The sequence below is a fragment of the Rhamphochromis longiceps genome, linkage group LG1, assembly GCF_057381845.1.
Source record: "Rhamphochromis longiceps isolate RC_006_pf linkage group LG1, R_longiceps_female_GT1.1, whole genome shotgun sequence".
Lineage (NCBI taxonomy): Eukaryota > Metazoa > Chordata > Actinopteri > Cichliformes > Cichlidae > Rhamphochromis > Rhamphochromis longiceps.
The window spans coordinates 9,835,938-9,863,417 of NC_140557.1; the positions used below are offsets into that span (position 1 = coordinate 9,835,938).

The 27,480-nt window shown below is 40.6% G+C and overlaps 1 protein-coding gene across 1 annotated transcript in view; it reads right to left on the reverse strand.

The window, feature by feature from the left end:
* Positions 1 to 2,631: 2,631 nt before the first annotated feature.
* The window catches only part of tox3 (TOX high mobility group box family member 3), a 37,493-nt gene continuing 12,644 nt past the window's right edge, over positions 2,632 to 27,480 (reverse strand). Inside the window, exons 2-7 of the mRNA XM_085426734.1 lie at positions 19,036 to 19,101; positions 12,301 to 12,552; positions 5,804 to 6,067; positions 5,459 to 5,689; positions 5,263 to 5,343; positions 2,632 to 5,032 (exon numbers count right to left, since the gene is read on the reverse strand). Of these exons, the coding sequence (XP_085282860.1) occupies positions 4,175 to 5,032; positions 5,263 to 5,343; positions 5,459 to 5,689; positions 5,804 to 6,067; positions 12,301 to 12,552; positions 19,036 to 19,101 (1,752 nt within the window). The 3' untranslated portion in view covers positions 2,632 to 4,174. The remainder of the gene's footprint in view (positions 5,033 to 5,262; positions 5,344 to 5,458; positions 5,690 to 5,803; positions 6,068 to 12,300; positions 12,553 to 19,035; positions 19,102 to 27,480) is intronic.

Below are 27,480 nucleotides of genomic sequence, written 5' to 3' on the forward strand. Positions count from 1 at the left end.
GGAAAGAGGATTATTCATTACTAGCACCAACTCACCAGAGTACAGACCAGTGATGTGCGTTTTTCTTTTGGTGCATGCTAACATGGAGGTATCAGATCTGTGACAGCGTAGCAGTGCACAAGCTGACAGAGGTCACAAGACTGGCAGATCAGACTTACCTTAACAGAATTCAACAAAAGCAGGGGATAAGCCTAATGGCTGAATCACTCGGTCTCCAAGGCAACATCATTGTGCTGAATTCCGTGGATGGAAAATGTGTGTACACATGCATGTTTCTTGTGCAAACGTGTTTGCGAAAGATCAGAAAGATGGAAAGGGAGCAAAAGAGTATAAATCTAAATATTTATGCATGGATCAAGTTTTCTGCAGCCTGATAAATTTATAATTGTTATATTTGTTATATTATATTTCCCCTAAAATTCATAAAAATAATATTTTAAAATTAAATCAAAGTGCTAAATTAACTGACTAAATCAGAAAGGTTGCAAAGGGTATCATAATATTTACACTAAGCCTATTGAATATTCTATTAACTTTGCTAAGAGTCTTTGTCTGTGGTGCTCCTTCAGTCTGGCAGGTCAAAAGTTCTCTAAACAAGCGTTACCATTGGTCAGGGATGTCAGCAGTCCGGCAGACTAACAGAGCAGCCAGCAGCCCCTTCCAAACAAAGTTCACTATTCATCTCAAAGGTCAATAGTTCTCTCTGTGAAGCTCATCAACGCAAGGTCAAGAATTCTTTAAATGTAGTCAGCCATTTCACTGGAGGTCTGATTCCTCCTAGTAAACAAAGCTTGACATTGGACTTGTAGAGGCAGATGTCTCTGCACTCTACTGGATCAGGTCTTATTAGGGAAAAAAAGGGTTGTTTTTCCTCCTTTTTCTTTAGGAGACAATGTTTAGGTTGCCGTATCATAGTGGCAGGTTCTACATCTGCGACCAGACTGTGCGAGTGACTGCAGCGTGGGTCTTATGGTCAGATGGTCAGTGTCAGCAGGGCTTTTGTTAAGCTCATATTGTATCTGTGCAGTGAACGGGAAAATAACAAAAGAGCAAAATAAATCATTAAAATACAGAATCCCTTAGCTTCCACATCTGACTCCTTAGTCATCCTTGGCACTCTGCCCACCAACTGACCTCAGTGGGGAAGAAGGGGACAATTAGGTCACTTCATGACTGCATTACTCAAATGACATATTAATGTCATACTGCCCTTCATGCATTTCATCAGCCTTAGTTAATGATGAGGACAGGAAGAAAGAACTGCATAAGTTATTGACTGCTTCATTCTGTGATCATATCATATTGCACCGAGGAAACAAATGATCTTATGGATACAAGGCTGATGCATAAGGCAGGTGAATACATTTATTTATTCACCTATTCAGATGAAGCCAGCCTTCATGATCCGGGGATGTATAGCAGTGTATTATTCTTGTAAATTATGTGTGTGTGTATAATGGTGTTTTGAAAATATCTGTAACCTTTTTATTGCACAGTCCCATAACTCCAACCCTGGCTATGAGATATTTGTACACACAGTGACCGCAGTACTGAGGGGTTATGGAATAACAAGAAGCTCCATGCATTATTAATGGGCTCTGCTGTGAATCTGTTCAGAATAATAACAGCGATTTCCCAGAGCCTCATTACTGTGTGTTTTTAAAGCATGTGTTTGGTATCCATGGACACCCGCTCTCACATTCTCTTCTTCCCCCTGTATTGAGATTCAGGTCATGCACGGCACTTGCTGTTTTTAATTTTCATTTCATCATAAGCACTTTAAGACTGTTGCCAGTGCTTATTTGCAGTTTTCCTGCAGACCTCTTCACTCAGGCTTCTGACAGGACAGATGCTGCAATTAATCACGGCAGAGAAATGGGCATCACTTCCACACCGAGCTGAAGAACCAATCACCGCGGCAGCAGAGGCAGGCCTCCGCTCCAAATTACAAATGCCTTCCTAAAACTAACTAATTGAAAACAAACCAAAATGTGAAAATTCTATCAAGCCGCTATCACAGAAGCGCAGGAGCGAATTCACTTTCCTAATTTGTAACTAACATTAACCCGTGTTTAAAATGTCTCAGCTGCCATTGGAAGAAATAAAGGCCCCTTCTCTGGGCCAGTGGATTCACAGCCTATTGTGAAGATATGATAATTATTGTTTGCCTGCCTTCCCTCCCCCGCTCACCATATTATTCAAGGGAGCACAGCAAACCCCTGGGGATGTCTTGGAAATGAAGTGATTTTAAAAGGGAGTAAGAAAGAGGCAGAATCCAGTGCACTGGTGTGTGAGAAGGGGACTGTTATTGAGACAAGTACCAGTTACATGCTGACCTCGTCCAGTATCAACACTGTTTTTACACACAGTAACAATGGACTTCCATTCAAATCACTGAGAAACAGCACACAGTATAATAAAGCCAACATGAATGCTCATATAACCTTGTAAAGTATTGTTCTCATAGATTTACTTCATAGAAAACATACAAATTTATCTTTTTATATCTGGTGAGCGCTATGAATATCTATAACTGCGGTTCTCTTCAATAACTAACAAGGAAATAAAGGAGTTACGAATAGAAATTATGATTAATATAAATTTTGAAAGAAAACAGTTCCTTCAAATAAATATTTGTGATTGAGAGTTTAATTTTCAACAGAGACACAAAGAAATATATAATACTTCATACAAAATTATGGCTACTATCATATTAGTGGTGGAATGTCTCTGGATTCGTCTTCATGGCTGAGCAAAAACTCCAACATTAATTTACTTTTTCTATCTTGAGCAGAAAACAACCTTTTCAGAACTCCATACGGATATGCATCGACTCTATGGACAGTTTTCAAATGCAGTTGGTTTTTAAGCAAAATACAAACAAAATTAATTGCTGCTATTGTAACTCATAAAAAAGTATAAAAGAGCAGAAATGCACTATGTGATATAGCAATCCACAGGTCGTTTAACAATGTTTTAATTAAAGCCTCACATATTAAAACTTTACAACAGGTGATATGAAAAATGTACAACATTTTCTTGTTTCTTTTTTTCCCCCGGGACTTCTGTACAGCTGGCAAAAATACCTCCGATGCCTTTTCAGTTGGCTTTGGCAGTGCAACAAACTGGCTCTGCTAGTTTTCTTTTTTCCATTTTTTTTTTTTTAACAATGACAGTATCAAGGAGCAGAGTAAAAATACATCAATCCCCAAACCATCTGCCTTGATCCAGAAATTTGTATTTACCATAAAATATCCCCTTTCTTACACAAAATAAAAACATAATTTAATTGTTAAACATCTGAAGTAAAAACAAATAGATTAAAGAAGACTTTTTTTGGGAGGGTGCCAGTTACACACTTTTCGGCAAATCATCTGGAGGGTAAATTACTGGATAAAGGAGGTCTCGTCTCTTCCCACTCTACGAAACATGTACAGCAGATTACAGCTAGAGTGATGATGGGATGAAATAAATGATTTATGGCAGTTTCTCTCTCTGTCTGTTCAGTCGTTCATCCACAAATCTGGATCCCAAGACACTGTCTGCATTTGTGAAATGTTTTACATTTGTGTTCCAACACCACTGGGCCTCCAACATCCGATGATCTGTAGAGTTACGTCTGCAAGAATGATGGGTGAAAGAGAAAGGTTGGACTAAAGAAAGTTTGCTATATACCGGCCAGTGTGGGAGCAAAGACGGATGGTTACTGGTTTCCAGCAAGGATCCTGTGAGTCATTCAGTCCAGGCAAGAGCTGATAAAAATCCTTTTGATGAAACGCATTCAGAGCGTCCTCACACTGCGCTGAACTGACAACTCTGGCCTCATAAATAAAGCTTTATTGTTAAATAAAACAATGAAAGATTTGCTTCTTTCAACATACTGTGTGTCCAGTCAGTTCAAATTGAAAACTGAAAGACCTCACAAACAAATAAACAATCACTGGGTGCTCGCCCTAAAAGGCTTCTGTCATAGCTTAGCCTATTTTATAGACAAAAACCCAGTTAACATATTAATCCCCTGTACACGCATGTGCATATCTGTCTATAACAATGGACAAGTTCTTTGTATAACATTCTAAATCTTACACACACTTCTTAAGTGCAACTTAGAAAAGCAACATGTTTGATGCTTTTTATTCTATTCCTGTTCTTTTAGATAGGACTTCCATTTGGCTCAGTAAATGCTGACCTGGGATAGGACCTGGGCATGGGCCTGAATTTGGGAAGGATGCGGTTGCTGCTGTGAGGCTGGCTGCGGGCTGCCAAGTGATGCAGAGCCTCCCACTGAATGGGGTGTACCAGGAGAGTGTTGAGGTGGAGAACACTGGGCCTGGTGCTGCTGCTGCTGATGATGATGATGATGTTGCTGCTGTTGCTGTTGTTGCTGCTGCTGCTGTTGTTGCTGCTGCTGCTGCTGGAGTTGTTGAATCTGCTGCTGATGCAGCTGATGCTGCATCTGCATGTGCTGCAGCTGCATCTGCTGCTGCTGTTGTTGCTGCTGTTGCTGCTGCATGTGGTGCTGCTGCAGCTGTTGCTGGAGATGATGTTGGAAATGCTGATGCTGCATCTGCTGCTGGATTTGCTGGTGATGCATCTGCTGCTGCTGCATCTGATGATGCTGGAGGTGCTGCTGCATCTGCTGCTGCTGTTGCTGCTGCTGGAGCTGCTGCATTGCATGCTGTTGCACCGGTTGCATGGGTGGGCTCATCTGAGAGACTGCTGTGGACTGGGCACCTGCCACCATGGACCCTCCAGCACCCATCTGGCCGAGCAGCTGCGGAGGCATCCCAGATGACATGTTCTGGTGGGAAACTGTAACAGAGGTCACGATTTGACTGCCCCCTAGTCTCATCTGCAGAGGCTTTGGGGCAATGGCCCGTGGCAGGGCTTGTTGGAGAGCCTGGGAAGCTGATGGCATGGAGGGGTGCTGGTTGAGGGGTGACGGCAGCACCAGGCCAGGGGACAGGCTTGTGGAGGCCAGGGTCTGCTGCACTGAGCGAATTGTCTGGGCTTCAGCTGATTCTGCTGCAGCCTGGATAAGTGAAAAACATAAAAACTTATTACGATTACAGATTTCACCCATTTAAAATCCCACTACCTCCCTTTAAATGACTAGCATATAGTATCTAGTAACTACTTCAGTCATTATAAGTCCTCTACAACTTCACAGTGCATAATATGACACAATGAACTCAATAATTCACATCACCTTTCGGATAAATTCACACATTTTAAAGGTGAGAAGAAGAAATGGTTTCTCACCTTGGAAACCAGGCTCGCACGGTATGCTGCTAGAGCTTTTAAATATTCTTTCTTGGCAGCTTCTGTTTTGCTTTTGTAAACCTGTGATGACACAAAAATGTGTGTGAACAGAAAATTACAGCTTTTAAAATGGCAAATAATAATAATTTAAGGTAGACTGCATACTACTTTAGAGTGGCGCTAAACTCTGTAGTACCTGCTTCTGTTCCTCTCCAAGACCATCCCACATAGATGCCACAATCTTTGACACTTCTCCAAAGGTGGCATTAGGATTCTGACCCTTGATAGCAGCCTGAGTGTCTCTAAAGAAAAGGGCATAAGCTGACACCGGCTTCTGGGGCTCATTGGGATCCTTCTTCTTCTTCTTTTTCGGGGTCTTAGATTTCTTTGTGGGATCAATGGGGGCTGGTCGTTTCTCCCCAATGACCTGAAATGATGGCAGAGTTGACATAAGGACAATAACAAAATTGCTCTTTAACAGAGTCTACTTTTTACTGCTACCTTTTAATACAGTAATCCAAATCATTAAAAGTTTGCTCACCCTGTTGGCTTCATCCTGCTCATCCTCATTGATGGAGCTGGAGGGTGAGGGTGTTGCAGACTTGCTGGCAGGAGGTGAGGGGGAAGTGTGGGTGATGTTGGGTCCTGCCATGTTTAAGGTTAGCTGTGTGTTGAGCTGGGATTGGTTGATGGTGGTCAGCTGATTTCGTGACATCATACCATTGGGGCTGTTCATGCTGATGATGGACTTCATCACCATGGCTGGGTTGGATGGATATTGACGTAGATGACCCGGGCCAATGTTCTGCAAACAAATTCACATAATGGCAAACACCACTGGTTAAAATAATTCAATAAAACTGTACTTTTTAAAAATTCATGTTTTTGTTGACTGAGGCCTTTTCTGTTTTTTTTTTCCCTGTACAGACTTCATGCTGCACCTAATTTATTTCTGCTATCCAGCTTGAATAGCTGTACTCGCTGTGACACCATGCTGCCCAAAGCTTGAGAACCTGTATTCCTTTACCACAGCAGAAATGGGGTCATTGGATTCTGTGGGTTGTTATGTAGCAGATTACATGTCATGATGTCCTGGGTCTTAAATGTCTCTGTTACAAGACATGATAAATTATCTCAACACCCAAGGCGCCATCTTTATACGTCAGTAATAGATGACTACACAGCTTGGTTGATTCATTTCAAAACTCTATTGTATGGAAATCTGTGACACAGCTTTAGACTGCCCAGTCCCTGTAGGGGAACAGTGGACTTCAAATGCCACAGTAATATTACATGTGTGTGTGTGTGTGTCAGTTTGTATGCACTACTTTATTTAAGGTTATACAACTCCGAAGTAGGCACCTTTCAAAGATCATGCTTCACTGTTAAAGAGTGGGAAAAAAAATACTTGTACAGATCAACTCCATAAATCAGCCAGTTGAAGGAATGAAGCTTAAGAGGTTTGGACAGGTCCCATCCATTCTGCCATCCAGGGTATAATGTAATAACATTTTCTCTTTCACCTTTTCCTAGTAAAACATTCAGTTCTTGAAAGAGTCTTAAAGAAGGTACAGGCGAAGTGTTTGCATTGATTGTGGTGAGGAGGAAATTACGAAGCCTGCCAGCTCTCCAGAGGGAAGACTGATCAGACAGCCAACAGAGCTGACATGGAACAGAGAGGGGATGTGAACACAACAGAAAAGGTGATTTGTTCTCCCTGGGTACATCCATCTGGTATTCAGCAGCACAAACTCAATCTCTCCCAACATCAACACATCATAAACCCACGCACCTGGCTTTATTGAAAGAACCTTATGAATGCCCGTCTTCGAAAACAATATTGTAACACCATTCCAGACAGAAACATATTGGATCTACAATCCATTTCTTTCTCATATGCCATGTCTACTGCTTATCATAAATACAATCTATAAAATGAAAATGGATTTATATTTACATGAAAGAGCGGGTTTCAACAAAGAGATGAGGAAAAGTTGGGGAAAAAAATTTAAAAACATATTGTTATTGTTCTTCAAATATGGAAATCCTCACAAATAAAAGCTGCAATAAACAAGCCTGCAACCAAATGACTGTGATTTACATATCAGCAACCCACTATGTTCCAAGTGCTATTGTCATCTTCATTACTGGGAACACGATGGCTCACCGTTTGCTCTTTGCTCGCTACGAACATCAAAGATGCACACACTGAGCTCATTAGTCGTGGCCATCTGTATAATAACACTTTTGCCCAATCCTTATGGTGCAGTTTTGACTTAGAGCAGTGGCTCATTTTGCTGTTTGGGATGTGGTGAATCCTTTGAAATGGCTTCAAATTAAATATAGTGCATTAAAGAAACAAAGAAAAAAAATGTTTTAGTGATCACCTTTAGACACATCATTATATCACATTCAACACCCTGCTAAATATCTGGTTTTACAACATATTTCTACAATAACCAGAGTACCAGCAATTTAGCACCTCACTCTACAAAAAAGCAACGGCAGTTGCGTCACTGAAATGCCAGCATTAGAACATCTGATTTGAATAAAAACATAACAGCTAATAAGTTAGTTGAAGAAATCATCTTAAGTAACAGTTGTCTTGATTGCGAATATGAATCTGATACTAGGGAGGTTTATTTATGTCCCTCTGGCTCCTCATTTGCATTTTGATTGCAGCATTGTCTGGAGTCACAGCAGACATCCAACCAGATAGTTTGATAGTCATCGTAAATCTGCAAATAATTCTTTATCTTGGGTACACAGTGGCCAGATGTGCCCTCCTCAATCAGATTTGTGCGTTTCTAGGTGTGCTCCTATCTGTGTGTTTGCACATCAAACACTAACAAGCTGAAATGTACTCTCTAATCAATAAAAGGTTTTTTGAATGTAAATTCAGTTTGTGCGATACCCCATTGTGTTGCTTTAAAATTGCAAAGCTGAAATGACTAACAACAAAATAATGATTTTTAGAATATTTCTTCTTTTTTTGCAGCATAGATTGTTTTGTTTTGTACATTATCACCAACTTTAACCACTCTGAACACAGCAGCAGCATAAAGTGTTCTGAAAGCTAGCACATGAGTGTAAAAAAAATGTTTATTAAATTCATTTATTTATTTTTTGACAATGCATGAAACCCTTTCCACAATAAACGCAGGTCAATAAAACCAGCAGCAGAGCTGAAAAAACAACATTATGCATTCACCAAGTGATAGAAATCTCAACACCGATGTCAATGAAAACAGACTCTAGTCTGTTCTTAAAGATATTGAAAATCAGAATTTGGGAAGAATTTATGAACAGTGGCACCAAGCTGTAACAGGCTGAAAAGAATGTTAACAAGTTCAATTTCCATTCAATCAATGCCAGAGCTCTTGGAAATGTTCCGTGGCAGGAGAGGAGTAAAATCATCTATATGTTAATTATAAGGATGAATCCCCCAGTAACTTTCGCCAGCATGAAAGGTCAGTCCTATTAAAGATAGTTTATCAGTGCTCTGCACATATTCCTTTACTCTGCTTCTAAACGGGAACATCATTTTATTTTTTTTTCCCTTCCATTTTCTGCAACCTGCTGAAGTCTGTGCTTAAGCCAAATGAGAAAAATGGAATTTTGAATGCCGGTAAAGGCTATAATAGCACGAAGATAAATTGTTTTTCTTTCCTCTGCCCTGTCTCAGTCAAACACACTTCGCTCTCTTTCCCTCTCTGTGGTGTGCAAACTCACTCCATCCATCTCGCCAACCTCTAACCCCCACTTAAAAACAAATCTCTCTCCTTCTCTCCTCCCCCTTCAAACTGCAAGGCCAGCAGGTCCCCTCCCCCCTTTGTCTGGTGCAGCCACTGACCCATACCCCTTTCCACCATTTCTCCTAGTGCATTATGGGTATTTAAAACTTGTCCAACATGACATCATTTCAGTTTGTGAGCTGCCTGAGAAAAGTAAATTACAGAATCAATCATGCAGAAGGTCAAGCTGAGACTTCATTACAAGTATTGCATGCCTGCATGAATATCTTTCATTTCTGACTGACCCAATATGTCACAATAGCTGTCTGTCGGGAGAGGAAAGAAAAAAGAAGAAGAAGAAGAAAAAATCTCTTAAATTGATGTACAACTCATGTCAGTGCTTCTTGGCTTGGAAAGGAGATAAGAGGACCGTGTAGAAAAACATGCTTTCTGCAACACTGCTCACATTTTCCATTTGATTCAGGATATAGTGGTTTTTGACCAGTCAGAATTGTGGGTATTATACTCACTCACAATCTACACAGTATCGTGGCATATCAAATCATGTGAACGGCAAACTACAAATGGCTTTTTCAGACTTACTTTTATCTTGCATGATGGATGCCGTTCAAACGCTACCATCGCTTATTAGCACATCTTTGCGGCTGCAAAGCTAATGACATGTGAAACAGCTAGTTGGTAATGAAAAATATATAATGCATTACCACATAGTGGTAAATGTAATAAGACAGCAGGGCTCATATCTTCTAAATATTGATTTTAACATCTAATACAACCAGTTGACTAGTGTAGGTATCAAATCCAATCAGAGAGGACACAGAGCCCATTTCACTACATGCTTACACGTGTCAAGAAAACCCTCAAATGTGGTGAAGGCACCAGGTGTTTTTTGAAATAGAACCCAGAGACCCTTGCTGTGCAGCAGGGAGAAAATCGAGAAGAAATTGTGAATAAAGCAATACTGGCAGCTCTAACTCCAGTACTATTTGGCACTATTGAGACTCAATCACAAATCAGGAGGACACATGCTGGGAGACAAAAATGAGAGTCAGAAGCTTGTTAGGAGAGCAGATTAAATAAATAATGACTTCAGATTCAGGGCTTGCCAGGCACATTGCAGCTGAGAAAATGTATTTCTCCTTGTAGAAGCCCAGCATCTGTGGCCAATTTGCAAGACATACGCTGAACATTAAGGGGAGAGGAATTAGCAGAACACTTGGCAATGCAATGACATGGAAGAAGCTTTTTGAAAATAGCCCAGGTATATTTGCTGGTTGGGTTTCTCATTAAGTTCTGATAAGAGACAGGCTTTCACACAGGCTAAGTATTCTACATGAGTAAGCTAGCACAGAGGAAGGAAACCAAGACAAGAGTTTGGGAAATATGAGCATGGTGGCTTGATGAAAAATGTAATTGCAATAGTGCACGGTTTATTTGTTTGCCCCTGAAGCCATAACAAATAACACAGAATGTAATCATGTATATAAGGTTGTCATTCCTTTATCAGTGTGCTGACAAAATGACAAAATACCCCTGTTAGGGCCTTCGTAAATCATTGTCTCTATATATGGAATACAGTGAAAACAGTGCTGTTACTTATCTCATTTAGTTGCATTCTCTTCTCAAAGCAAAGATAAAACCACAGATGAATAGAATTTCTAAAGGCATTGTCACAAGACTTTTGGGGATCAATCCCATTTACAGGAAAAATGAGGGGCCACCACAAGTCTTCCTGCGGTACAATGTGCGATGACTGATAACGAGTGAGTAGTGTGCCGACGACAATGCCACGAGGCAAAGAGTAAAAACCCACATTCTCCCCTCAGTTTTTAATGGAGTCTCTGCACAATCAGAGACATGAGCCATGCAAATGGTGTTAAAGAGGAATAATGTTTGAGAATCAAATCTAATCCTCCAGCAAGTCATGAGAACAGTCAGGAATGTAATTGTGTCAAGGTTCCGTTTCTTCCAGATGCAGAAAGCTTAACTGACCATGAAATGAAAATTCTTTAGGCAAAAAGCCTTCAGGGGCTCACTTACTGTATGCAGCCGAGATATTTTAAAAGCTGCAATTATTTCACATGCCAGAAGCATGGGAGCAGGAAAAAGAGCTGTAAAAATGTTACAGTCCTTTCCCATATGGAATGTAAATAAATATACCTAATATCACTGTGATTCAACAAATGTGTTAGGGAGAAATGGGGACAGAGGGTCTAAAACACATTACATTTATTCACACACACTTCTAATAATAATAATAATGGCGCCTCATCTCAATGCAATCTGATTTGTGACTCACAAAGCAAATGCACCATCAATACCATCATCTTTTTGCTGATGCCTTTGTCCTTTCAATTCTTCTCTCCTAAATGAATCTTCCATTTTTGTAATGGCTCTGTAAGACAACTAGGCAGCCAGTGACATTTCCATTTTTCCTCCTCAGTGCTTCCATGATTGTGGCATTTGAAAATGCCTGTCCAACCTCAGACAACGATCTCACAATCTGTAGCACACAACAGTATCAACATAAAGAAAGTGATTATTTCACTCTACAGTTCTATGTTTAATCAAGTGCAATAATATTAACCAATTAAAATTATACGTGTCAACATTTTACTAGTGGGATAATTCTCCCCAGTCCTAAACTCTAAAAATAGCATGTGTCGTTACTGAAGACCTCATGTGACACTTTGCTGAAGCGCAGATCAGCATTTACAGCAGGAAAAAAAAGGTTTCAGGAGGTAACATGAATTAAATATGAGCATGTGAAACTGTGGCACGTTTGGGTCCCATTTTCACCGTCCTCCTGGGGATGAATGAGCATTGTACTCTAACACCTGTGATCTATTCACATCTGTTCACCTCATATAGAGAGGGATCATTCACATTCCTGTTTTGTTTTTTTGTTGTTTTTTTTAACAGATAAAAAATGCTCACAGTAAGTAACATAATATCATGACATTTACTCAATGTGATCATATACCTCCTGTGTTGTAAACAAGGCCAGATGCTGTGCCAGATGCACCGACAATAGGAGGCATGCAAAACTCTGAAGGTGACATTACGGTATGGTTCAGTAAAAGGGCCTTCTTATAAAGGTGGATTAGTGCAGCTCTCCAAATTCTGTCTTAAAGTCTTTCAGTTTGGATACATCATCAAAAAATAAATCTGGAGAGTAGGACACTTGCTGGAGAAGCACTGGTGCAAGATTTCTTATTCTAGATAAATGAGAGCAAGATAATGGTTTTTTTTCTTCACTTAGTTGTGAGATGGCAGTGCTCACCACAGACTGGCCGTTGTTGACAGACACCCCTTCTTGGTCCATCATGTTGCGTGAGATGGTAATCGAGGGCAGATCCAGACTCTGTGGGGGAAACTGGGGGATTAAGGGACCCCTGTGTGGAGCTGGGGGCTCAGGCATTGCTGGGAATGGCGAGTCCACTTCTGACAGACCCAGACCGGACTCCGTCTCAGGTGGAGGTGTAATGGGAGGAATCTCAAACTCCTCATCTCCCAAGCTGGGTGTATGAAAAGTCTGCAAGAAAGAGGAACAAAGAAGAAAATTATGAAATCCACCAACACAAAAGAGGCAGGAAGCATTTGTTGAGGTGGGCCTTATCTAACAGGCTGGAAGGAAACCTTCAGGGATTAAATCAGATGACTTTGTTTAAGAGATGGAGTGTTTTAGTGGAGTGGTAACACACGTTTCTGTAAGTGCACTAAGATGTAACATTTCCTAAACCTATTAAAGTCCACTTTAAGGAAAAAGAAGGAAGAAGGCGAGTGTGGAGAAAGACGTCAAAAGCAAAAATATCAAGCAGCAATCATGGGAGAGAGAGGATACATGATAAAAGCCCTTAATCTTGGGGATGTTGGGTTGAAGTGCAGTGAAAATACACGTCACAGGGAGATGGGTTTAAAGAACATTTTCAAAGATTATAACGCTTGGCCAGAAGTGTTTCTTTTTGTTCCCCTTGCCTGCACCCTTAAATCTGCTCATCAAACAGCCTAATCCTTCTGCCTTTCGAATTAAAGCTTTTGGTCACACTTAATTTGCTTATGTGCCTTCTTGGAGATGGAACTGTTCACCTACTTGGGTCTTGTTTTCATCTATGCATTGCATTAAGCTACTCTCTGCAAAGCCAAAATATTCATACCCTCACAATGACCACACTGTTGGTTACTTGGAAGCACAGCAAGCCTAGCACCTAAGATAGCAGGCCCTGCATTTATGTGAACCTGCAACCTCTTTAAAGCACAGTTCACTTACTGAAAGTAACATGGTTTAAAATGCTCACACTGAGTAAAACAAAACTCATGTTAAACTCCAAGAATTCTTGGAAATGTTAGGGTATGTGGACAAAGAGAAGCTACCGGTAGTTCTGCATCAAGAATCTGCTTGAGGTTGATCACAAACACCACTTTCTTGGCCCTGCGTCACTTTTATAGCAGCGGTTGCTTGTTAAGCCTCCTCCCAAATCCTCATCTAGTTCCTGAAATTTCTCAGACAATCATGGCATGAAAATAATTGGCAAAAAAACAGAAGGAAGCAGGCACTTATGCCAATTCGAACAGCCACAGATGAGTTTCCCCCATGCCGATTCACCTTTTCACACACCTGCCTGTAATTCTCAGAGGGATTGAGAGTCCTAGAGATGTTCATGCATTGCTTTTTGAGATAAGCTCCTTTGAAAAGGGTCCCGTTTTTCCCCTTACTCTTACCACTTACTCACATGTAAAGCATCATTCAACACCCTGTAGTTCTGGCATGGTGTAAAAACAGGAATGGGGACCTTAACCTCAGCAGAGGTGAAGATGTGTTATCTAAAACACCTATAAACCTGATATTAACAACCCTGTCTTCCTCTGCTCTGCCTCTGGTAGGTAGGGGATAGAATAACAGAATAGAGACAAGGGAGGGAATATGCCAACACAGACCTTGATTAGGGAGTATTAATGTTCCCCTTGCTTGCTTTAGCACACAGACACTTGAAACTAATTCATTGCCTACTCAGGGCAGCTGTCTTGACAAGCACTGATGAATTCCAGTGGCGGGAGAAGCTAATAGAGTTTTTATTCTCCCATTTTCTTTCTCTCTTCCTGCTCCCTACCACTGCTTCACTTTTCAGTGCTTGTTTCATAGCTAGAGAATCCGTTCTCCTTTCGGAAGGAGCTAAGGTCATATTCAGGGCCTCTGGCTCTCAAAGTGTGAAATAAATCACAAGCACCTTAGGAACATTTACTAACAGTCCACTGCTGTCATATTATGCTCCAGTCCACTCAAAAAACCACTGAAAGTTAGTTCACAATAATGCCTGTTCAGCAGCATGTGAATGAAAACCCAGTGTACGTTTATAAGGTTAATAAAACAAAACTGTCATGAGTCATGGACAAAATGTTCCAGTAGCACATGGAAAAGATCAGAGATCGTCTATCATCACAGCCGTCATTCAACTTTTTCAACTTCCCCCGTGGAGCAGGGTCAATCCCCATACCAGCCTTCAGATCTATTGCCCCAGTCTCACCTGGATCACATCATGCAACAATCTGAAGACATTGGCACTCTATCATAATCTCTCTAACAGGAGAGTTTCATCCTGTCTTGTCCACTACAGCCAGATACACTGCTTAGGCTGTGATTCTATGGCCACATTCATCCACGTAAGCCCTGCGGGGATGTTTTTGAGGGGGGAAAAAAAAAACAAACAAAAAAAAAAAAACATCACTAGCATTTTTTTGCTCTACTCGACTATGAATACTATTTGCTGATCTAAGTAGGTTTCCTGTGGCGTTACTCTGTGTAAGGTAAATCAGGGCAGAACTATATAGGGCACTGGCTCCTATATTCTGGTGCATTGTGGCCTGAATTACAAAGCCAACCTAGAGATTTGAGACAAATGTCAAAGAGGAAGGTTGGCTGAGGTCAGCTACACTTTTGTAAGGGAGCAGTACAAGCATGACTGTGACCTTTAAGTGAAACACAGACATGTACTTGGTGGAAAGGAATGCTGGTGTTTAGTATCTGCTAAACAGCATGGAAGTGGAGGATAGCGAAAGCAAAAATCACAGTGGATGTGGGAAGATGGAGCAAGATCAGTATCACAGTCTGCGCCTGTATGCTTTGCCTCACTCTGTTAATGATGATACAAATTAACATCAACACCAGGGGCACTGATAATGGAGACATGGAGTTTTTGCCTCATATAGGGGGGAGGTTATGGAAGATGTCAGCTGTCTGTGTAGAAAAGGCCCTCTCCCTAGGGAAGAGGTGCCAGATTTTACTGGATCCCACAGAGTGTTACAGTGTTGCGCACTGTCTGGTGTCATTTCACATAAAGCCAGTTTAATTCTTCACCAGGAGCAGCTTAGGGGGCTCTGATCGGAGATTAAGAGATGCACAATCCACTTTCTTCGCATCACCAGCCTGATTATCCATTTAAATTGTTCTGAAAGGCTCAGCAGAGCCAAGTGCCAAGCCAGATGCTGGCTTGGGAAGTGCAGGCATGTACATGTTAAGGGGTGGGCAAAGCAGAACACAACAGACAGAAAGAGAGAAGGTTTGTGTGTGTGTGTGTGTGTGTGTGTGTGTGTGTGTGTGTGTGTGTGTGTGTGTGTGTGTGTGTGTGTGTGTGTGTGTGTGTGTGTTTTTTTCCATTGGCAGACACATGGTTCAGTGGTCTGAGGACAGACAAGGGCTTGTAACAGAGAGGCCTGATGTACCCAGCATGAGCATCCTAAGCAGGTGTGTGGGAAATCCCCCAGTTCTTAGAACCCATTGGAGGTGGATCAGCCCAAATTGTACCAAGAGAAATTCTCAACAGTTGTTATATTGTGCTGGGTCAATTTTCAGTGTAGGATCTATGTGATTTTAGATAATCAATCAATCACAGGAAAATTTACAAAAATGTCAAGCTTAACTCAAAGTCTTGTTGAACAGCATCCTAAATGCTTGCACTGACAATGCAAATGATTTAAATATCCCTTTTGCCATTTTTACTTGTGTCATAGTAAAAACACAAGTAAAAATGGTGCCATAGATAAACTTGTTTCATAGATAAACTTCAAAAAGTTAAGAGAAATGACAAATGTAACTTCAGTTTGTTAACTCGAATTATGTTTCATTTCGTTGCACTTGACTTTAACAAAAATGTTTAGCTTATGTTGCTACAAGAGGAGCTCTGAGCAGAGCAAAAAGTAGAATGATACTAGAAAGTTGTGCATATCTAGGAACTATGACTTGATTCTCTTCGCATGTGTTTTTTATAGTTAGTTTATTTTTGTCTAAATTACTTTGTCTAGTAAAGATATTCCATAGTTTAGGCAGAACCTGCTTGAACATCTTTTCTGAAATATGTGGAACTGAATGTTTCAGCATCAGTCCCCTTAGTTTCACAATAAATATATGTACCAAATCTCTTGGCAGCCCATGCTTTCCTTTTCATTTTCAAGATGTCACTGAAAGCCAAAAATGTCAACCTTATTATGGTGCTCAAGGACAAGTTATCCCCAAGAGTCCTGTTGCTAGCATGCAGTGGAAAAGAATGAAAGCACAAGACTTTAGTGCAAACACAAAATGTTGTCATAAACAGTATAACATTGGTTTATAGAGAATGTATGAACTACAGAAATATAAAAGGGATGTGACTGGGATGGGAATCACTGAATTTTCCCTTCCAGTGGATTATCCCTGCGGTGCCTTGGAGCTCTTTCAATATCAGAACAAGAGGAAGAAAAAGCTTTTCAGGCAATATTTCCAGTCGTTCAATAAATGTAGTAATGCAATTCACAGATGTAATAACCAAGAGTTGTTAAAGGCAGCAGCATGCAATTACTGCATATAATAGGCCTCAGAATCAATAGAGGCTGGACTGAGGATCCAGTTTCAAATATCTAGACAGGCAGAGTGCAGCTACTCAAATGACAACATCAACCATGGCACCCCTAATCGGCACTATTTCAAATTTGGATCATTTGTAGTCCATTTCTACATATTTATAGTTCATTACATGATGCTAATTTGATTGGGAAAGTAAAGTGATACATCTGAGTGGAACACAATCTCAGTGTACAGTATCCTTTTCACTTAGGAAAGCAGTCAACCTTTCTCTCCTAGGATGTATGCTTTACCAGGCACACCAAGGTCATCTTATCTCATTCTCTAAGTGCATAAGGTAAATGATACAACAGCCATCCAAACAGCAATGCGAGTCTGTCGCTCTGAAGCAGAAGCAATCTCACACACTGTGTGCAGTTTTAAATATACAGTATCCACTGTGTAAATAAAGAGTAGCTGGATGTAAACAGGTTTGCATTTTTTTGCTTTAAGTCATTTGTGGTAAAGCAAAACATCTGTATATATAGTAACTTTGAAGCAAGGAATAACCCATGCTTATTCTTACACATGAAAGAGTAGGCAAAGTATCCCTATGGCTCGATTTGAAAACAATAACTAACCAAACGTGGGGGCATAAATTTAACTTTGCCATGTTTATCATGGAGCCTTCATAAAGGAGACTTCCTTTCTTCTCCTGTAGCCACAACACAAACCAGACACAATCGGTACATTTAACCAGTGCTATTGTACATATGGTGTGAAACCTCGCAACTCAAAGTGGAAATCACTTTAATCTCACTTTAGCTCAGATTGCAACAAACAATACTTTGGACACTCCAAATCTTGACAAGAAAACCCTATGCTTAAGGCTTCTTCTTGCTCTTTCTTTCCTTCAAAGCACAATACCATCTGTGCCCTAACACTGGAAACAGTTGTTCCTTTTGATAAAATGCAAATGAGCTGGGCTGTTTTTATTAAGGAGTGCACCCCCAGCCCATTCCCCCCGCTTTCACTTACTGCCACAGTGGGCCCTCACAGCTGGGGGCTGAACGCTCTCCAAGCAGCCTGTGTCGGCATGGTCCCTGCTGCAGTGGGCCTCAGCAGCCCGTGGATACAGAGGATGCGCCCACTCAGCGTAAATGTGGGGGAAACTTAGACTTCTTCCATAATACTCTGCGGCTTTGTGAAGCAGCCACTTTATGAACATGAGGTCATGCGCTCCAGACACTTCTGTGTAGCTGCCCGAGTTTGAATGTCACAGTTGCATCCCTGCTGCCCAACTGACATGAATGAAAACAATACGGTTAACAATGACATCTATTTCAGTATTTTGGAGCTACTATGTAATGATGCTTTGCTTTGGGTTTTGAAGCCAGATCAATCTCCCCTGCTAAACTGGATGAGATTAGACAGTTTGAACCACAGAGGATGATGGGTATTTTTGGTGCACTTGTCTCTAATGACAGGGCAGCCGAGTGGGTGGAGGGGGAATAAAATGGATAAATTTAGCACACTGTTAGGACTGCTATGGCTCACAGAGTCCGTTATATACCTCCAGAAGAACAACTGCTCCCTTATTCTTTTCAATGCGACAGTATAGTACACAGTTTTTGCAGCAGCTCCTCAGCCAAAGATTGCTGGTGACATTTCACTTTCTGTAAGTGCCAGGAGATAGCACAGCTCAAAGAGTGACACAGCTATGGAGTTTGTTTATGCTTCTTTATTACATCTTTGAAAAGAGAAGGAAAACAGGTGTTTTTATCCTCAGCTTTCTGAGATATCACTTCATCTTACAAAGCATAGTTGAAGCAGTCACATCACATTAGCGTCCGCTCTCACAAGTTACAACCAAGCCTGAAGAGGTTTTAAGGAGAGGAGGAACAAATTGGATGGTAAAAATTTATTTCCTGATTGAGATGGCAAAACAGTCATTTATTTCCAGGAATATTTCCTATCAGATATGCAGCTTATTCTGACAGTTATTCATGGCACTTCTACCGCATCCCATTATTTTCAAAGAATTATTCAAACGCCAAAACCAGAGACTGCTTTATTCCATAACATGTATAAAAAGGTGTAAATTATCATTTTATTTAGTCATGTTTAAAAAAAAAAAAAAGACAAACAAAGACTCATTTTCACACCCAAATTTGTTTACATTCATGGAAAACAGAGTATACTTACATCCCCAGCAGCGAGCAGGGCACCATTCGCCTCAGCCATGTTCATGTAGTTGTTATTATTCTGGAACTGGAAATGAAAACAAAGAGAAAAAAAAACCACAATCAGCCGAGTGGTGTCCAGATAACTTCCAGTGTAAATCAACTCACTTCCCTCTCATAACCAACACCTGTCACTCAAACAGATTGTCATACATGGCTCTGAATATTTGCACACTGGGTTAACCCCTGTCTCTACATGCATAAGCACATTCTGCCACTCTGCCATTATTGTGACATGATGAGAGGCATTTGAGAGGCCCTGGCCAATTCAAACCAGGGTAATGAGAATCTGGTCCAGCTATTCAGCTCTTATGGGATAGCAATTAAGGATATGTTTGCATCACAAAGCCAAGTATCAAGATGCAGTGGCAGGTTATTAACTTAAAATAACCTATGGGAGAGGAGTGATACTGGGGGGAAATAAGGAGGTAGAGGGTGTTTTTATTATGGCTGCTGTACGTTTTAGGTCAACGGGAACATTTGACTAAGTCCATGTTCATGAAGAAACTAATTTCCCCCTGATCCGTTACAAAAATATGTTTCTACTTCAGCATTTACATATTAATAGATACAGTCTTTAGTGGTGAGTTGGAGCCATACTGTAAAGACACATTAGTGATTAAGGGAGTTGATAAGCTATCAAAACCCTGTACTTTGGAAAGAAATAACATGTTTTTACAACATCCCCCCCGCCCCTACCAACCCACACATGGCCTGTTGGCAAAATGGCAGCCACTTCCTTTCTTCATAGACACAACCATGCTGACAGGTAGGAACAATGGGACATAGAATGAAGAATTATGGGCTAGCAGCTGGGCCCACGAGCACAATGCACCTCTCTGTGAGTGAGGAGAGCAAACCCCAGCCTACACAGCTCAGAGGAGAAAGAAACGCAGCACGTTTGCGTCTTCATGAGAACATTTTACCTGTTTTTAACAAAGCTCTGAAGTCATCTCTTTTGTATGTTTATTACAAAGTCACTCTCTTAAAACATCATGAGTGAAAAAACTAATAGACGGGGGGGAGGGGGGGAGAGGGAACAGAAAGAGAGCGAGGCAGAGAGCAAAATGCTTCTTATCAGAGCAGAAGCCAAACAATAGTGGAAACAAATTAAGATCAGAGCAAACTGAGAAGTGCATTAATATATTTTCGAGCCCTTTGTGGTTTTCTTTCTATACTCTTTTTCTTCTGAGTGGTTAGTATGCGAATGTAATTACCGAAAGAACTGCTGCTAATCAACTGCGAATGGTATCCATTAATTAGGCTATGCCCTGGAGAGAGAGTTGAGAGTCAGCAGCAATGTTAACAGTGTTGCGCACCAATGAGAACAGGGAGCCACAAGCTCCACTAGCAGTTGCTGAAGCAGGTGGTATGAGCCACCTAGGCTTCCAGTGCCATCTTACCTGGAGCTGTCCTACTAAACTATATCCGACTCAATTGAGTTTACATATTTGAACAAACGTATAAAGACACACACACACACACACACACACGAGCCTCTGCTGGAAAAGTAACTGTCAATTGCTGGCACTGCTTCGCTTCCCAGCTGTGTGGAACTTTGAGTCATGACATGGCTAGGTTACGTCAGCTACTCAGCTTGTAATTAACCTTATGCTGGGCTTATCTTGGAAGTGTTACTCCGTTCCCCGTCTTCTTTTAGATAATAAATTGAAGTCTCAAAGATATCCTTCTCTATTCAAGCACTAGAACATTGTTCTGATTGTGGGGGAGATACGGCTTCATGCAGGGCTGCTTCCGCCTCTTCTTGCCCTGTGCCTGAACGAAAGATTTTTTTTATTTATTTATTTTAAATCCGGGGGGGGGGGGGGAGCACCAGTTGCTCTCAAATGCAAATAGTTGCCTGAGAATTTAGAGGGAAAAATGTACAGTGAAAAAGAAGGAACTTTTGATTTTTACTTTGTTGCCTTGAAATAAAGAAAAAAAATTTGCCCTAGATTCCAAGGAAACTTCCTGCTCTTATTAATAGCCATTTTCAACTCAATTACTTGAAATGTTACACCATTTTGTAATGCAGAAAACACAAGAAAAGTGAAAAAAGTGTGAGTGTTTGTGTCTGTCTGTGTGTTTGTCTGTGTTTGTCCAATAAAACAAATATCACACAAAGGCATCCCTGAATTGTAAACTGTAAAACAAAGATATTGATCCAAATCACTTCAGCTTCATTACAGAAAACATGATCAAGTCAAGTCCATGTGCCAATTAGCAGTGTTAAACTCCCTGGGCTCTGTCTCTCTGACTCATGTTTTTACTGTGTTTCCAGGCCCCTTTAAGAGCAGTTCAGAATCTCCTCAGAGAACTGTGCCTAACATCCCAAGAAATGTCCCCAGTTACCAGTATCAATCTTCACCATTAAAAGCTGTACCATGTCGGGCCGGAGGCCTCGGCGGACAAGCAGAGCAGGGAGTGGAGATTGTTATTTTTATTCCCAATTCATTTCTGGGGTAGGGGCCATTTTGGGCCCATGTTTGCGGCATTGCCGATTGAGTCAAATGCCAGATTAAATTAAGTGTGATTGGAGGGACCGCGCAGTTGACGGTAAGGGACCGTGCTAAAATGGGTCAGCGTAGACAATGAAGGCCCTGTAATTAAAATGATGTGATGAGCTAGAGGAGAGCTGTGGCTGCCATGTGAAGAGTCAAACAACTGTGTGCCTGCCCATATGCAGACCTAAATGAAAAGTTTGGGAAATCTGAAGGATGGGATCACTTGATTTTTGGAAGATAAAGGCTCCTAAAATACAACAAAATGACTGTAAATGTCTAGCACTGCAGTCACAGCCCAGACAGGTTTGCTATTTGCAAGAAACCAGGCTCCTCAGTCTTCCCAGTTCCAAAAAAAGTCAGTTATGTACTTGGGCTTTGCTTCTTTCAGCGGTGGGGAATCATGAGGAAGCCATAGAAAATGGTGCTTTAAAATAGCTTTGGGGTAGAAGGCTTTTACTAACAGAGTGAATTCACAGATAAAGGTGCTCTGTAATATGAACTGTGCTAAGAGTCAGACATGGCTACATGGCAGCATAAAATGCTGGGTTCCCAGTGTTTTTATTTCGCCTTCTGCACCACCAGCACATTTCTTCAATAACTGTTTAACAGGAGAGAATTAAGAGCTTACATGGACCCTGATCCTGAAGTGAAAAGACTCCAATGTCTGAATAATCACAGGCATTTAGAAAAGCCAAGCAACCTTGCAGCAAATAGGATACGTGTGAATTTCTAGATTTTTCTACAAATGCAAAGTATTGCTTTTCTTATTAGTCTTCTGACTAGATTTCAGAGATTTTTTTTATTTTTATTTTTTTTAAATTGCAGTGAATGTTTCAGTTATTCATTATCAGAGACAGTAGTACTAATCACAATTTAAACATGTTTTTTTTCCTGACTAAAGCCAGTGTAATTTTGCTTGATTTTTTTCCAGCTATCTTTTAAATCCCACTGCAAGAACATTTGTATGAAAGAATGTCCAGTGGGAAATAAGGTGTTTTACAGCTATTACAGCAAACAAAATTATTTCAACCTCAGGGTGAACACAATATTGCACCAACATGACCCCCTCTCACTCCCAATATGATGGAGTAACCACACAGATCCTATCAGTAAACATGAACTGGACAACGAAGAATCCACAGAATACAAGCCTGAAGAGCCTTTGATAGCACAGCTGCCTTCTCTTCATGCATACAAATGAAATGTGCATATGTTTTAGTGCAAACATCAAATATTGCTTTATCAATGGCAATTAAATGATAAAGCATGACTGGGAAAATCCAAGGTGACAGTTTTCACCAGAAAAGGGAGAAACATAAAAGAGTGTTTTCTTTTATTTTCAAATCAGCTTCAAAAGACTGCTACTTGGTTTTACTGTACAATCATAAAGTTATAATATCATAGCTGTCTGTCAGCAGGTAACCAAATTGGACACATTCTTGCTCCGTACTGAAAACCGCCAAACTAATTCAATCAAGAGCCTGGGCTTTTCCAGAAGCAAATCAACTGCTGACAAACGATTTTACAGTTCAGCTTGAGCTCAGTAATCACAGCCTAGCATGTGTTCTCTGGAACATGACACTTGCGCTAATATGTTCTCCAGTGGTCTCCATAAAAGACAGTGAAAACACCACAGTTAAAACGCAATCTTCGATCCCAAGTAGCCCACTGTAATTTTCGATCTATTATTTTATGCAATTTCCTTTAAGGCCCTGCCCATAACCAGGTTTAGCTAACTCTCACACTGAGTGCAGGAGGCTGGAGATTCAAAAGAGCAGCACTGTTTCCTTCCCTGCAATACTGGTCGGACTGTGTTGTAGCCTCTGGGAAAGTTATCTTCCAGAGGTACTGCTCACCAAATACATGCTCATTTACAACCCAATTCAGCATAAACACTCTGCAGCTGCGTCTCTGGTGATCACAAGGCCTATTCATGCACAGCAGGCCACTGTGCATGCAGAGGCAAGCTGACATATATAGATATATTTCCTCCTATGTGTGCAGCAGTCAATTTGTAAAGCAACTCCACAACACAGCATGTCCACACAGTCAGCTAGCAAGCTGTGTTCTGATCTGCGGGCCGAATCGATTGGTAATTCAGTTTAAAGCTAAAATCATTACTCCCCCCAGCCCAGCACTGTCTTCCACTATTAAGACTGCTAGTCCTTAACTACATAAGGTAGCATTGAGGGGAAGTTCATTGAAAGCATCTCAGTCTTCCTTTGCCTCTCAGTGGTAGTACCCCTACAACAGTGCAGAGAAGCTGGTGTGAGAAAAAGTGGGATCTGAACTAAGCTGATGACAGTGTTGTTCAGGCTGTGTGGTGATTACCCTCCCTTCACACCACACAGACCACTATAGTCTCAGCTAGAGGTATCACAGCTTGCTTTAGTTTAGTAAACACTGACCTGGAGGAACAGTTTTCAACCCCTGCACAGATATCAAACCTCTCACAAAAAGACTGTTTCCTGGCCACAGAATGGTAGGGATTCTGCTCCGACGGGGAGACACGTTTATTTAACATTCGATCAGAGAAGGTTAAACAAGGATCTTTAACTTTTGGACCGTGTAATCATTAAAGTCTCTAAAATAAGAAACTTTAGGGCATCACAGATGGGGTTGTTATAAGCAAACCCAAAAGCAGAGCCTCTGTTCTTTACATTACTCCAAACGGCAAAGGAACACTATAATTCCGTCACAGCGCATAAAAACAAGTTTGCATGTCCAACCAAAATGACAAGCTTAACTATCAAAATAAAGGAAAAAGTTACAAGTGATTTCACAGCTCAGCAAATATATATTATATTTTTTCAAGCTTCCCAGTCATTATGGCTGTGTTAAAAGACAGTAAAAGGAGAACTATAGTTTGTGTATTCAGCATGTTCCTTTGGGCAAAATTTATATTCAGCGCAGACACGGTGTATGAGAGCGATAACACGGAGACACAAAAAGACCAGAGTGAAACAGCATTTGTAAAGTCAGGCAGAAAAGTTGTCAATGACTAAAAGCAAACATCTGGCATATACTGCATCTGTTTATTTTTATTTTTTTTATTTTTTTTAAGAACACATTTGACCTCAACCACATTTTTATAATGGCTAACAGATCAAGTGACAATGTGAATTACCGATTTCATATTGAAATTTACATTTTTCCAAATAAAATAACTGCTACTAAATACAGATTCCACAAAAATACTTTACAGTGTGTTTGTCGTTCACCTATGCTCTCTCTCCCTCTCTCAGACACACGAACAACAAATCAAAGGCAGTGCAGCTGCCATGCATACCTACTATTAGAAGGAACTGGGTGCTCAGTGTCCTGCACTTGGTCATGTAAGGAGACCAAGGATCAAATCTCCAACCCTGCAATTAGTGGACAATCCACTCTACCTTGAATTATGGGCTCACTAAATTAATAGGATTTGGTAACCGCTATGCTAAGAGTACAGTGCTTTATTAGATAGTAGATCTGTCAGGTTGTATTTATGCACAGTTGCTTTGAGATGTCAGGCATCAACACATCTTTAGCAGGTAATGTAAAATAATTATAGAAAATGTCATCTCAGTTTAGTGTGTTAGGATGCTAACATTTGCTAATGAGTACTATACACATAGTTGTCACGGCTAATAGAAATGGGATCAGAAATGGGTCATAAAACAAAGGAAAATCTGGTGCAAAACTGTTGTTACTATTGGGAATCATGAATCTATGGATGTATGTAGGATACAAAATTTAACAGTACTCCGTCCCGCATCCTGTTGAGCTAATCTAGTCTGGACTAAAGGGTAGACTGACTGAAATGGCCTATGTTAGAGCAGCAATGCCTACATGACTAAAATTAGTCCTTGTTACTCTTATTTTATATTATAAACGTAGCCAGTCGCTTTAAAATATAAACTTCTAAGACTTCTGCTTTCTTGTGTAAATGTGGACTTTTAAGTGTAATTTACAGCAAATGTAGCTGGACTAATTTTATAGCATAGTCGCTGCTAATATCACTGCACTAGTTACACAGTAGACCTAAAAGCACACAGAGGTTCTCCATGGCTACTGTTTTCTCTGAGGCCTAAGACTTGCAAATGTTGCCAAAACAAAGATGGTCTCAGGATTTGTCATAATGGACCAATAGCCTGAGCTCAGCAGCCTCAATAGTATGCAGGTCAACATCCAACATCCCATTTTTTCCCTGGCTGTTGAGTCTGCTATGTACTCTCAAGAGCAAATCCTAAAAGAAAGCGCGAGCTAAATGGGGTTCCATCTTTGATTTGGCGGGGTGCAAAGCCATTGGCCCACAGCCACAAAGGAGCTTAGGCAATGGAGAGGGCCTCAGAAACATGGTGTAGCTTTCTCATAATTGCTGCTGTTGCATGGACACACCGCTCTTGAGGAAGTAACATGAGAGAGGCTTGTCTTGTTGGTGTTGTCTTGCTTTTACTCCTAAGCCATGTCTCAAGGCTGTTTACTTTCAGCAGCTTTGATGCAACTCCAACTCAAGATGGTATCAGGGTGTGGATTTTAACCTAAGCTTGTCCTGTTCTGCTTGCCATTCTTCTACTTCAGAGCACAAGAGTGCTATCAGGTTAAAGAAGCTAGTAGTATTTTTTTTTTTTTTTTTTTTTTTTAAATGGTCAAATGTCAAAAAGTAGAAGAACAGTTTTGTGCCAGTGGAAACAGGTTTGCTTCTGATGGCACTAATGGTTGTACTTTTTGTCAAATGGCTTTGTCACTAGGACTTCACATAAAGATCCACTGAAAGCTGCAGGGAGTGGAGCACAGACACTTTTTTCCCTTTCTTTTTTTTTTTTTTAAATTCCCTGTGTGCTGTTACTGACTAATACAATCATTATGAATGGCTCTGGGAATGTGCACAGTCAAGAGCTTTTAGTGCTGGACTCAAAACAATCCTCTATTTCTTATCTGCTAATGTTGGATATAAAATGATGTAAAAGCCTAAAGTGGTGAGAGCATTAACATCAAACTATTCAGTCCATTAAAAGCCTAATGTATTCTATAGCGTGTTTTTGAGCAATGTTATCAAGTAATTAGCCCAGTTTAACAGTATTTAAAGCTATCAAATATAAAATCTATTTCTTTCTTTTGAGAAATGTTTACAAAAAGGCATTAACAGCAAATAGTAAACTGGAGGGTTAGTCCCATTTTTCATCATAATTCTCAAGCCCATTAAAATCTTCATGTATGCAACCTGTGTCTTTTCTGTTATTCTTAGCAGAAGACCAGTATGCACAAACCAGCCAGTTGTTCAATCTCTATAAATCTGAAAAGCACAAACTGCTGAGCAGTGACTCGTATATCAGTCTATTATATACTACAGGGCTGACTGTATTAAACAAATGGCTAGGCCTGCAGCTGGAAAAGAGAGGCAATATAGAGAGAGCAGAGGTTATTGTCTAATTTAAATCTTGGCTGCTTTCCCAGAACTATACCACATTCCAATTTGTGGCTGTGTTGCTTGGCGCTACTGACAGAGGTCCGGCTGCAAATACTCTCGGGCTCCTCTCCAGAAATGCGTCTCCAAACTGACAATCAACAAGTTGGCAGAGATTAACGGAATGATGGGAGCAAATTAGGTAAAATAATGAAAATGCACTAATATAGATGCCGTGCTCTGTTATTTTCTTCCACCTGTGGTTGCAATAATGTATCTATAATCATTAAGACTTGATGTGCAACAACACAGGCTCATAAAGAAAGCCAGTACATTGCTTCTGTAATGTCTTTGAGTTCCATAATGAAATAGCAGCTGGAAAAGACATCTGTGAACACATAGTAGTTACAGAATGGTTGAGTGAGCTCTTAGAAGCAATTAGCTGTTTCAAGCATTTTCTCCTTGGCATACTATTGTCCGTTCATCTGCTAGATTGACAGCACACCAGGACATC